The sequence below is a fragment of the Heterodontus francisci genome, chromosome 23 (genome assembly GCF_036365525.1).
Source record: "Heterodontus francisci isolate sHetFra1 chromosome 23, sHetFra1.hap1, whole genome shotgun sequence".
NCBI lineage: Eukaryota > Metazoa > Chordata > Chondrichthyes > Heterodontiformes > Heterodontidae > Heterodontus > Heterodontus francisci.
The window spans coordinates 61,599,089-61,613,015 of record NC_090393.1 but is presented as its reverse complement, the minus strand read 5'-3'; the positions used below and the strand labels follow the sequence as shown (position 1 = coordinate 61,613,015).

The 13,927-nt window shown below is 44.4% G+C and overlaps 1 protein-coding gene across 5 annotated transcripts in view; it reads right to left on the bottom strand.

The window, feature by feature from the left end:
- Nucleotides 1-13,927, bottom strand: part of LOC137382868 (protein PML-like) — a 100,031-nt gene that overhangs the window by 3,877 nt on the left and 82,227 nt on the right. For 4 of the 5 annotated variants that reach the window (XM_068055408.1, XM_068055406.1, XM_068055405.1 and 1 more), the window contains 2 exons: nucleotides 11,790-11,845; nucleotides 2,871-3,084 (listed from right to left, as the gene is read on the bottom strand). The exons of the other annotated variant lie outside the window; for it this stretch is intronic. In XM_068055408.1, the coding sequence (XP_067911509.1) occupies nucleotides 2,871-3,084; nucleotides 11,790-11,845 (270 nt within the window). The remainder of the gene's footprint in view (nucleotides 1-2,870; nucleotides 3,085-11,789; nucleotides 11,846-13,927) is intronic. 5 annotated transcript variants of the gene reach the window in all.

Below are 13,927 nucleotides of genomic sequence, written 5' to 3'. Positions count from 1 at the left end.
TTTTACTCTGTATCTAATCTCTGCTGTACCTGCCCTGGGAGTGTTTTCAAGGAATAGTGTAGACAGCTGAAGGCATGGTCACTGAGGGTGGAGGAGAAAGGAGTGCAGGATGCATAAGAGACCAGAATTAGAGTAGCACAGATATGTCAGATATGTTAAAGCTTTAGCCTTCCCAATGAGGAATTTTTTTTAGCTCATCCAGGTTTGGATGATGAATGAGCTGCCTGAAAATACAGACAGTGAAGGGGTCAAGAGCAGTGGTGGTGAGGTAGTTGTCAGTGTACATGTGGAAACTAACCTTGTGGCTTTCAATGATGGCGCCAAGAAGCAGCATGTAGACGACAAATATGAGTGGGCCATGGATAGATCCTTGGGGGACACCAGAGGTAACGGTGCAAGAGTGGGAAGAGAAGCCATTGCAGGAGATGGTCTCTATGATTGGAAAGGTTGGAATGGAACCGGGCAAGGGCAGTCCCACCCAGCTGGACAACAGAAGAGAGGCACTGGAGGAAGATGGTATGGTGAAGAACAGGGAGGGATGGCTTATCAGTGTCACAGTAATAGAGGATGTCATTTGTGGTTTTGATTCCAGCTGTTCTATATGAGTTATTTCTACAGGAATCAATAACACATTCTTAAATATACACATTTATCATTTGAATTGGGATTTACAATCTACCTTCAATCCGATCCCTTCTAAATCACAACTGCACTGGACAAACCACCAAAGGATCATGTGTGTCCCCCAACCAAGACTCCCACAAACCGAAAACACTGATCCAGCCAAATGCTCCCAGGCACGATTCACTGGGGCATAGAGACAATGGGCAGAATTTGAACCTCCCCAAAACAGGTGGGTTTGGGTCGGGTGGGAAGTTGAACTGTTAATAACTCTAAGGCCGCATTTGCTGACAATGCAAACACTAGGTGGCACCACATTGGCACAGGCACAAATGCAGCCTCATAGAACCATAGAAAAGTAACGCACAGAAAGAGGCCATTCAGCCCATCGTATCTGCGCTGGCTGAAAAAACTAGCCACCCAATCTAATCCCATCTTCCAGCACCTGGTCTGTAGCCTTGCAGGTTACGGCACCGCAGGTACCTTTTAAATGAGTTGACGGTTTCTGCCTCCACCAGTGATCTGGGCAGTGAATTCCAGACACCCACCACCCTCTAGGTAAAAAAGCTTTTCCTCATGTCCCCTGGAGAAGCAGCAGGTTGGCGGGATGTGGGGGGGAGGGGTGGGAGGGGAACAAGTGGAGTGCCAGTGGCAAGGTGGGAAGCGAGCAGCGGGATGCAGTGGCAAAACGTCGGGAGTGGTGGGACGGAGTAGCGAGCAGGCAGGCACAGGAGAGAATGGCGGGAGGGAGTGGGGAAGAGAAGCGGCGATTGAGGCCGCTTTCCAAAAGCCGCACTGGAGGCTGACGTTCCTTGGCATGATGACATATTCGCGCGTATTAGTACTGGCAAGCTGGCAAAGCTCGGGTGCATTTCGCACATGAGCAAAGATGAATGCATTCTGTACATGGGTGCAGTTTGGACCGCAGTGATGACATCGGCACTTGGTTGCGTTGTCAGGAGACACTCTGTAACTTTAAATCTGAACCTAACCTGCCTCGAGCCCACCCACTTCTGCTTTTAACAGAGGCGGTACAAAGGGCAGGTAACCAATCTGCTCTCAGAAGGCGGGTCAATCATTGAAAGTTAGGGCCCAGACTAATTAATCATTCCACTAACTACAATCCTGACTAATTACCTTGCACTAATCAGTGCCCAGATTAACTGCACCTCCCAGTAACTAGAGCACAGACTAATTCCTAATTCATTATCCACATCCCAGCCTAACTGTACCTCCCACTAATCAGTAGCCAGACTAACCTAATCACCTATTAACCAGAGCACAGATTAATTAATTATTCCACTAAACAGAGCCAAGACTAATAATTCCACTAATGAGAATCCCGACTAACAGTCTTCCCACCAATCACACCCTAAAGTAGCCACACCTCCCAGTTATCAAGAGCACCAACTAATCGATAATTCCCTTAACCAGAGCCCAGAGTAATTAGTATTTTGACTGATTAGAGCCCAGAATAGCCAAACCACCCAGAATATCTGCACCTTCCACAAACCAGATCACAGACTAACTACACCTTTCGCTAACCAGAACCCAGATTGACTAGAGCACAGACTAAATGCACCACTCAGTAACCAGAGCATCCCAGTAACCAAAACCCAAGCTAACTGCACCTCCTGTTAACCTAAGGTCAGATTAACTGCACCATAGGATAGTGGAGGGACTGCAGAGTAGATTTACCAGAATGATTCTTGGACTCCAAGTGTTAAATTTTGAGGAGCGATTATACAAACTAGGGTTATGTTCCCTGAATTCAGATTAAAGTTTTCAAGATATTTAGGGGAACAGATAGCGTAGATAGAAAATAATTATTTCTGCTGTTTGGAGAGTCTAGGACTAGGGGGCATAGTCTAAAAATTAGAACTAGGCCTTTCAAGAGTGAAATTAGGAAACACCTCTACACACAAAGATACCGCAAACAGCAATTAATGCTCAATTAATTTTAAAACTGATATTGATAGAATTTTGTTAACCAAAGATATTAAGGGATATGGGGTTAGGTTGCAGATCAGCGATGACCATAATGAATGGCAGAATAGGATCAAGGCTTAAATGGCCCCCTCCTCTTCCTAGGCTCAACAACGAACTAGAGCCCAAACTATTTAATAATTCCACTAAGTAGAGTCCAGACTAATGGCATCTCCCAGTCACTGGAAACCAGAATACCAACCAGTGAAAGTGCACATGGTGAGGTATGGAAGGCAAAAACTGGAATTATAAACTTATCTCACCATTTCCTATGGTCTGGAGTTGGAAGAACACCAGTGGATTTCCACCCATCTCCGGACTGAGGTGAATTCCTGCTGCTGGAGCTCGACCCCGATCTCCACTGTTCCAATTAGACATATTAGGTCCCAAGCGACCAAGCGGTGGCAAAATGCTCTCATTACTCATCGTCGCAGAGGATGCCACGTTCTGCAGTCTACTCTTGGATGATAATACGGACTGAAGAAGATGCACAGTTTATTCATCAAACCCATGAAGCATGGAATATCAAACAAACCCCGTAATTCCAGGACATCATCAAACAGCGTAATACCAGGATATCACCAAAGCCCATAACCCCAGGATATCATCAAACCCCATAATCCCAGGAGATCATCAAACCCCATAATCCCAGGAGATCATCAAACCCCATAATCCCAGGATATCATCAAACCCCATAATCCCAGGAGATCATCAATCCCCATAACCCCAGAATATCATCAATCCCTGTAATCCCAGAATATCATCAATCCCTGTAATCCCAGGATATCATCAAACCCCATAATCCCAGAATATCATCAATCCCGTAATCCCAGGATATCATCAAACCCCGTAATCCCAGAATATCATAAATCCCTGTTCATTTTTTCTTTTGGGCCTCCTTATCTCGAGAGACAATGGATACGCGCCTGGAGGTGGTCAGTGGTTTGTGAAGCAGCGCCTGGAGTGGCTATAAAGGCCAATTCTGGAGTGACAGGCTCTTCCACAGGTGCTGCAGAGAAATTTGTTTGTTGGGGCTGTTGCACAGTTGGCTCTCCCCTTGCGCCTCTGTCTGTTTTCCTGCCAACTACTAAGTCTCTTCGACTCGCCACAATTTAGCCCTGTCTTTATGGCTGCCCGCCAGCTCTGGCGAATGCTGGCAACTGACTCCCACGACTTGTGATCAATGTCACACGATTTCATGTCGCGTTTGCAGACGTCTTTATAACGGAGACATGGACGGCCGGTGGGTCTGATACCAGTGGCGAGCTCGCTGTACAATGTGTCTTTGGGGATCCTGCCATCTTCCATGCGGCTCACATGGCCAAGCCATCTCAAGCGCCGCTGACTCAGTAGTGTGTATAAGCTGGGGATGTTGGCCGCTTCAAGGACTTCTGTGTTGGAGATATAGTCCTGCCACCTGATGCCAAGTATTCTCCGAAGGCAGCGAAGATGGAATGAATTGAGACGTCGCTCCTGGCTGGCATACGTTGTCCAGGCCTCGCTGCCGTAGAGCAAGGTACTGAGGACACAGGCCTGATACACTCGGACTTTTGTGTTCCGTGTCAGTGCGCCATTTTCCCACACTCTCTTGGCCAGTCTGAACATAGCAGTGGAAGCCTTACCCATGCGCTTGTTGATTTCTGCATCTAGAGACAGGTTACTGGTGATAGTTGAGCCTAGGTAGGTGAACTCTTGAACCACTTCCAGAGCGTGGTCGCCAATATTGATGGATGGAGCATTTCTGACATCCTGCCCCATGATGTTCGTTTTCTTGAGGCTGATGGTTAGGCCAAATTCATTGCAGGCAGACGCAAACCTGTCGATGAGACTCTGCAGGCATTCTTCAGTGTGAGATGTTAAAGCAGCATCGTCAGCAAAGAGGAGTTCTCTGATGAGGACTTTCCGTACTTTGGACTTCGCTCTTAGACGGGCAAGGTTGAACAACCTGCCCCCTGATCTTGTGTGGAGGAAAATTCCTTCTTCAGAGGATTTGAACGCATGTGAAAGCAGCAGGGAGAAGAAAATCCCAAAAAGTGTGGGTGCGAGAACACAGCCCTGTTTCACACCACTCAGGATAGGAAAGGGCTCTGATGAGGAGCCACCATGTTGAATTGTGCCTTTCATATTGTCATGGAATGAGGTGATGATACTTAGTAGCTTTGGTGGACATCCGATCTTTTCTAGTAGTCTGAAGAGACCACGTCTGCTGACGAGGTCAAAGGCTTTGGTGAGATCAATGAAAGCAATGTAGAGGGGCATCTGTTGTTCACGGCATTTCTCCTGTATCTGACGAAGGGAGAACAGCATGTCAATAGTCGATCTCTCTGCACGAAAGCCACACTGTGCCTCAGGGTAGACGCGCTCGGCCACCTTCTGGAGCCTGTTCAGAGCGACTCGAGCAAAGACTTTCCCCACTATGCTGAGCAGGGAGATTCCACGGTAGTTGTTGCAGTCACCGCGGTCACCTTTGTTTTTATAGAGGGTGATGATGTTGGCATCGCGCATGTCCTGGGGTACTGCTCCCTCGTCCCAGCACAGGCATAGCAGTTCATGTAGTGCTGAGAGTATAGCAGGCTTGGCACTCTTGATTATTTCAGGGGTAATGCTGTCCTTCCCAGGGGCTTTTCCGCTGGCTAGGGAATCAATGGCATCACTGAGTTCCGATTTGGTTGGCTGTATGTCCAGCTCATCCATGACTGGTAGAGGCTGGGCTGCATTGAGGGCAGTCTCAGTGACAGCATTCTCCCTGGAGTACAGTTCTAGGTAGTGCTCAACCCAGCGGTCCATCTGTTTGCGTTGGTCAGTGATTATGTCCCCCGATTTAGATTTGAGGGGGGTGATCTTCTTGATGGTTGGCCCAAGAGCTCTCTTCATGCCATCATACATTCCTCTGATGTTTCCGGTGTCTGAGGCCAGCTGAATATGACTGCATAGGTGTTGCCAGTAGTCGTTTGCGCAACGCCTAGCTGTTCTTTGTGCAGTACTTCTGGCTGCTTTAAGTGCTGCGGATGTTAAATCGCTGGGGGCTTTCTTGTAGTTCAAAAGTGCAATGCGCTTAGCGGCTATGACAGGTTCCAGCTCTTCATTATGAGATTGAAACCAGTCTGCATTTCTCTTCGCACTTTTGCCGTAGGTGGTCAAAGCTGACTCATAGATGGCGTCTCTGATGTGGGCCCACTTGGTCTCAGCATCCCCGTAATCCCAGAATATCATCAATCCCCGTAATCCCAGGATATCATCAATCCCCATAACCCCAGGATATCATCAATCCCCGTAATACCAGGATATCATCAATCCCCATAATCCCAGAATATCATCAAACTCCATAATCCCAGGATATCATCAATCCCCATAATCCCAAAATATCATCGAACTCCATAATCCCAGGATATCATCAATCCCCATAATCCTAAAATATCATCAAACTCCATAACCCCAGAATATCATCAAACTCCATAATCCCAGAATATCATCAATCCCCATAATCCCAAAATATCATCAAACTCCATAACCCCAGAATATCATCAAACTCCATAATCCCAGGATATCATCAATCCCCATAACCCCAGAATATCATCAATCCCCATAATCCCAAAATATCATCAAACTCCATAACCCCAGAATATCATCAAACTCCATAATCCCAGGATATCATCAATCCCCATAACCCCAGAATATCATCAATCCCCGCAATCCCAGGATATCATCAATCCCCGTAATCCCAGAATATCACCAATCCCCATAACCCCAGAATATCATCAATCCCCGTAATCCCAGAATATCATCAAACTCCATAATCCCAGGATATCATCAATCCCCATAACCCCAGAATATCATCAATCCCCGTAATCCCAGAATATCATCAATCCCCGGAATCCCAGAATATCATCATTCCCCATAACCCCAGAATATCATCAATCCCCGGAATCCCAGAATATCATCATTCCCCATAACCCCAGAATATCATCAATCCCCGTAACCCCAGAATATCATCAATCCCCGGAATCCCAGAATATCATCATTCCCCATAACCCCAGAATATCATCAATCCCCGGAATCCCAGAATATCATCATTCCCCATAACCCCAGAATATCATCAATCCCCGTAATCCCAGAATATCATCAATCCCCGTAATCCCAGGATATCATCAATCCCCGTAATCCCAGAATATCATCAATCCCCGTAACCCCAGAATATCATCAATCCCCGTAATCCCAGAATATCATCATTCCCCATAACCCCAGAATATCATCAATCCCCGGAATCCCAGGATATCATCAATCCCCGTAATCCCAGGATATCATCAATCCCCGGAATCCCAGAATATCATCATTCCCCATAACCCCAGAATATCATCAATCCCCGTAATCCCAGAATATCATCAATCCCCGTAATCCCAGGATATCATCAATCCCCGTAATCCCAGAATATCATCAATCCCCGTAACCCCAGAATATCATCAATCCCCGGAATCCCAGAATATCATCATTCCCCATAATCCCAGAATATCATCAATCCCCATAACCCCAGAATATCATCAATCCCCATAATCCCAGAATATCATCAATCCCCGTAATCCCAGAATATCATCAATCCCCGTAATCCCAGAATATCATCATTCCCCATAACCCCAGAATATCATCAATCCCCGTAATCCCAGAATATCATCATTCCCCATAACCCCAGAATATCATCAATCCCCGTAATCCCAGAATATCATCAATCCCCGTAATCCCAGAATATCATCAAGCTCCATAATCCCAGAATATCATCAAACCCCATAATCCCAGAATATCATCAAACCCCATAATCCCAGAATATCATCAAACTCCATAACCCCAGAATATCATCAATCCGCGTAATCCCAGAATATCATCAATCCCCGTAATCCCAGAATATCATCAAACTCCATAATCCCAGAATATCATCAAACCCCATAATCCCAGAATATCATCAAACCCCATAATCCCAGAATATCATCAAACTCCATAACCCCAGAATATCATCAATCCGCGTAATCCCAGAATATCATCAATCCCCGTAATCCCAGAATATCATCAAACTCCATAATCCCAGAATATCATCAAACCCCATAATCCCAGAATATCATCAAACCCCATAATCCCAGAATATCATCAAACTCCATAACCCCAGAATATCATCAAACTCCATAACCCCAGAATATCATCAAACCCCATAATCCCAGAATATCATCAAACTCCATAACCCCAGAATATCATCAATCCGCGTAATCCCAGAATATCATCAATCCCCGTAATCCCAGAATATCATCAAACTCCATAATCCCAGAATATCATCAAACCCCATAATCCCAGAATATCATCAAACCCCATAATCCCAGAATATCATCAAACTCCATAACCCCAGAATATCATCAAACCCCATAATCCCAGAATATCATCAAACTCCATAACCCCAGAATATCATCAAACTCCATAACCCCAGAATATCATCAAACTCCATAATCCCAGAATATCATCAAACTCCATAACCCCAGAATATCATCAAACCCCATAATCCCAGAATATCATCAAACTCCATAACCCCAGAATATCATCAATCCCCGTATTCCCAGAATATCATCAAACCCCATAACCCCAGAATATCATCAAACTCCATAACCCCAGAATATCATCAAACCCCATAATCCCAGAATATCATCAAACTCCATAATCCCAGAATATCATCAAACCCCATAATCCCAGAATATCATCAAACTCCATAATCCCAGAATATCATCAAACCCCATAATCCCAGAATATCATCAAACTCCATAATCCCAGAATATCATCAAACCCCATAATCCCAGAATATCATCAAACTCCATAATCCCAGAATATCATCAAACCCCATAACCCCAGAATATCATCAATCCCCGTAATCCCAGAATATCATCAATCCCCGTAATCCCAGGATATCATCAATCCCCGTAATCCCAGAATATCATCAATCCCCGTAACCCCAGAATATCATCAATCCCCGTAATCCCAGAATATCATCATTCCCCATAACCCCAGAATATCATCAATCCCCGGAATCCCAGGATATCATCAATCCCCGTAATCCCAGGATATCATCAATCCCCGGAATCCCAGAATATCATCATTCCCCATAACCCCAGAATATCATCAATCCCCGTAATCCCAGAATATCATCAATCCCCGTAATCCCAGAATATCATCAATCCCCGTAATCCCAGGATATCATCAATCCCCGTAATCCCAGAATATCATCAATCCCCGTAACCCCAGAATATCATCAATCCCCGGAATCCCAGAATATCATCATTCCCCATAATCCCAGAATATCATCAATCCCCATAACCCCAGAATATCATCAATCCCCATAATCCCAGAATATCATCAATCCCCGTAATCCCAGAATATCATCAATCCCCGTAATCCCAGAATATCATCATTCCCCATAACCCCAGAATATCATCAATCCCCGTAATCCCAGAATATCATCATTCCCCATAACCCCAGAATATCATCAATCCCCGTAATCCCAGAATATCATCAATCCCCGTAATCCCAGAATATCATCAAGCTCCATAATCCCAGAATATCATCAAACCCCATAATCCCAGAATATCATCAAACCCCATAATCCCAGAATATCATCAAACTCCATAACCCCAGAATATCATCAATCCGCGTAATCCCAGAATATCATCAATCCCCGTAATCCCAGAATATCATCAAACTCCATAATCCCAGAATATCATCAAACCCCATAATCCCAGAATATCATCAAACCCCATAATCCCAGAATATCATCAAACTCCATAACCCCAGAATATCATCAATCCGCGTAATCCCAGAATATCATCAATCCCCGTAATCCCAGAATATCATCAAACTCCATAATCCCAGAATATCATCAAACCCCATAATCCCAGAATATCATCAAACCCCATAATCCCAGAATATCATCAAACTCCATAACCCCAGAATATCATCAAACTCCATAACCCCAGAATATCATCAAACCCCATAATCCCAGAATATCATCAAACTCCATAACCCCAGAATATCATCAATCCGCGTAATCCCAGAATATCATCAATCCCCGTAATCCCAGAATATCATCAAACTCCATAATCCCAGAATATCATCAAACCCCATAATCCCAGAATATCATCAAACCCCATAATCCCAGAATATCATCAAACTCCATAACCCCAGAATATCATCAAACCCCATAATCCCAGAATATCATCAAACTCCATAACCCCAGAATATCATCAAACTCCATAACCCCAGAATATCATCAAACTCCATAATCCCAGAATATCATCAAACTCCATAACCCCAGAATATCATCAAACCCCATAATCCCAGAATATCATCAAACTCCATAACCCCAGAATATCATCAATCCCCGTATTCCCAGAATATCATCAAACCCCATAACCCCAGAATATCATCAAACTCCATAACCCCAGAATATCATCAAACCCCATAATCCCAGAATATCATCAAACTCCATAATCCCAGAATATCATCAAACCCCATAATCCCAGAATATCATCAAACTCCATAATCCCAGAATATCATCAAACCCCATAATCCCAGAATATCATCAAACTCCATAATCCCAGAATATCATCAAACCCCATAATCCCAGAATATCATCAAACTCCATAATCCCAGAATATCATCAAACCCCATAATCCCAGAATATCATCAATCCCTGTAATCCCAGAATATCATCAATCCCCGTAATCCCAGAATATCATCAATCCCCATAATCCCAGGATATCATCAAACCCCGTAACCCCAGGGTATCATCAATCCCCATAATCCCAGAATATCATCAATCCCCGTAATCCCAGAATATCATCAAACTCCATAACCCCAGAATATCATCAATCCCCGTAATCCCAGAATATCATCAAACTCCATAATCCCAGGATATCATCAAACTCCATAATCCCAGAATATCATCAAACCCCATAATCCCAGAATATCATCAAACTCCATAACCCCAGGGTATCATCAATCCCCATAATCCCAGGATATCATCAATCCCCATAATCCCAGAATATCATCAAACCCCGTAACCCCAGGGTATCATCAATCCCCATAATCCCAGAATATCATCAATCCCCGTAATCCCAGAATATCATCAAACTCCATAACCCCAGAATATCATCAATCCCCGTAATCCCAGAATATCATCAAACTCCATAATCCCAGAATATCATCAAACCCCATAATCCCAGAATATCATCAAACTCCATAACCCCAGGGTATCATCAATCCCCATAATCCCAGGATATCATCAATCCCCATAATCCCAGGATATCATCAAACCCCGTAACCCCAGGGTATCATCAATCCCCATAATCCCAGGATATCATCAAACCCCGTAACCCCAGGGTATCATCAATCCCCATAATCCCAGGATATCATCAAACCCCGTAACCCCAGGGTATCATCAATCCCCATAATCCCAGGATATCATCAAACTCCGTAATCCCAGGATATCATCAAACCCCGTAACCCCAGGGTATCATCAATCCCCATAATCCCAGGATATCATCAAACCCCGTAACCCCAGGGTATCATCAATCCCCATAATCCCAGGATATCATCAAACCCCGTAACCCCAGGGTATCATCAATCCCCATAATCCCAGGATATCATCAAACCCCGTAACCCCAGGGTATCATCAATCCCCATAATCCCAGGATATCATCAAACTCCGTAATCCCAGGATATCATCAAACCCCGTAATCCCAGGATATCATCAATCCCCATAACCCCAGGGTATCATCAATCCCCATAATCCCAGGATATCATCAAACCCCATAATCCCGGGATATCATCCAACCCCATAATCCCATGATATCATCAATCCCCATAACCCCAGAATATCATCATTCCCCATAACCCCAGTATATCAATCCCCATAATACCAAATATCATCAATCCCCATAACCCCATAATCCCAAATATCATCAATCCCCATATTCCCAGGTTATCAAACCCCATAATTCCAAATATCAAACATCTAACCCCAGGATATCTTCCAGGCTTAGTCTGATATCCCGTGGTTCTAGGGTTTGGGTATACTGCCCCTGTGTACTTATTATACAGCACGTGTCTTCAGTACAGTGTAAATAGCTTCACCTTTTGGTGAGGGGATCCCTTACCATGTAGGGGATCGCCTTGTCCTTACTGTCTTCAGATGATGTTTTTATTGTCACCTCTGTGTAAAGATGATAAAGCGTCAGCTTCTAGGAAAGGATCAGTTTCCAACACTAGTTTTGCTTGTTCCATGTTTTACTCTGTGAGTATAACTCTGATCTATAACTTGTGGTTTACGAGCAGGGTTATCAAAGGTTGCCTGAATGCAGGGCTCCCAATATGACTCAGAAAAACACTTGCTTTTAAACACTCCCTTTATTTCTTTTTAAAAATAAAGTAACTGCATGCCGAATCTTCAGGACTAGTGTTTTACGGCAGCATATACTGGGATTAATGCAAGGTTACATGTTAAATCTTTGAGAGGTCTTTAATCAATCGCAGCAGATTATTATTATTTACTTCCTCCATTCTTACCATCCAAGGCCCCAAACACTCCTTTCCAGGTGAAACAGTGATTTACTTTGTCACGTGCATACAGGAAGAAATTATGAACTATAAAATGAACTGATGAATTGAACTCAAAACGCACACCTTTAGCTGCAAAACAAGATGGAGTAAGAGGTGACCTCTCCTGTACTGCAAATACACATGGTAGCTACTGGAACCCTAAACAAATCGTCATGTCTGGTTAATTGTTGAAGAAAGTCACTTGGAGAGCAGCGGGAAACAGCGCAAGCGGAGCGGGGCTTAATAACAGCACGGAGAGAGCAAGAGGTCCCTCAGAGAGCGGCAGGAAGGCGTGGAGCAGAGCTAGCTGCCGCTGCCTGTCTGTAGGTTCAGAGCCCATGTTCAGAAAGAAAACTCGAGGTGTGACATCACAGGAAAGAAGATAGGTGATTGTCCGGTGAGTATTTCCTATTTATCTTATCTAAACTCGGGAATAAACAGGTGAGTCCTTTTTTTTTTTAAAGTAAGGTTTATTACTACTAGTAAGGTGTATTAAGTATTAGTAGGGTTTATTAGCATTAGTAGGGTTTATTAGTATTGGTAAAGGTTTATTAGCAATAGCAAGGTTATAACTAATAGATAGAGGAATGGCAGGGCTGCTACAACTTCTGGAGTGCACATCTTGTGTTATGTGGGAACTCCAAGACTCTTCTCGTGTCCTGGATAATGATATGTACAGAAGCGTCGTTAGTTGCAGCAGCTTGAGCTCCGGGTTTTGGAACTTGAGCAACAGCTGGTGTCACTGCGGCGCATCTGTGAGGTTCACAGTTCCAAGGATATCATGTTTTTAGATGTGGTCACCCCGCAGCTTAAGAGTATGCAGGGAGAATGGGAATGGGTGGACAATAGACAGCCAAGTAGAAACAGGCAAGTAGTGCAGGAGACCCCTTAGTGAATCGCTATTTCCAACTGGTATTTAGTTCTGAATACTGAGGAAAGTGATGGTTCATCTGGGGAGTGTGGCCAGAGCCAAGGCCATGTCACCACGGCTGGCTCAGCACAGGGGGGCAATAGGAGATTCGATAGTCAGGGGAACAGACAGATATTTCTTTGGCTGCAGATGTGAATTCAGAATGGTATATTTCCTCCCTGGTGCCAGGGTCAAGGATGTCACTGAACAGCTGCAGAGCACCCTGAGGGGGGAGGGTGAATAGCCGGCAGTCATGGTCCACATTGGCACCAATGAAAAAGGGAGGATGAGGGATGTGGTCCTGCAGAAAGAATTTAGTGAGCTAAGTAAAAAAAATTAGCAAGCAGGAGCTCAAAAGTAGTAATCTCTGGATTACTCCCGGTACCATACGCAAATGAGTATAGAAATAGGAGGATAAAGCAGATGAATGTATGTCTGAAAAGATGGTGCAGAAGGGAGGGCTTTAGATTCCTGGGGCACTGGGACTAGTTCTGGAGAAGGTGGGACCTGTACAGACCAGACGGGTTGCACCTGAACACAGCTGGGACAAATTTCCTTGTGGGACGATTTGTTAGTGCTATTGAGGAGGGTTTAAACTAACTTAGCTGAACAATGAGCTCCCTTCAAAGAAGTGATAGTTCAGGTACAGTCAAGGTGTTGTTCCTTGAAGGGGAAAGGTAGGGCAAACAAATCCAGAGCTCCATGGATGACAAAAGAGATAGAGATGAAGAAGAAGAAAAAGTGTGCTTATGACAGATGTCAGGTAGCTAATACAATGGAGAACCA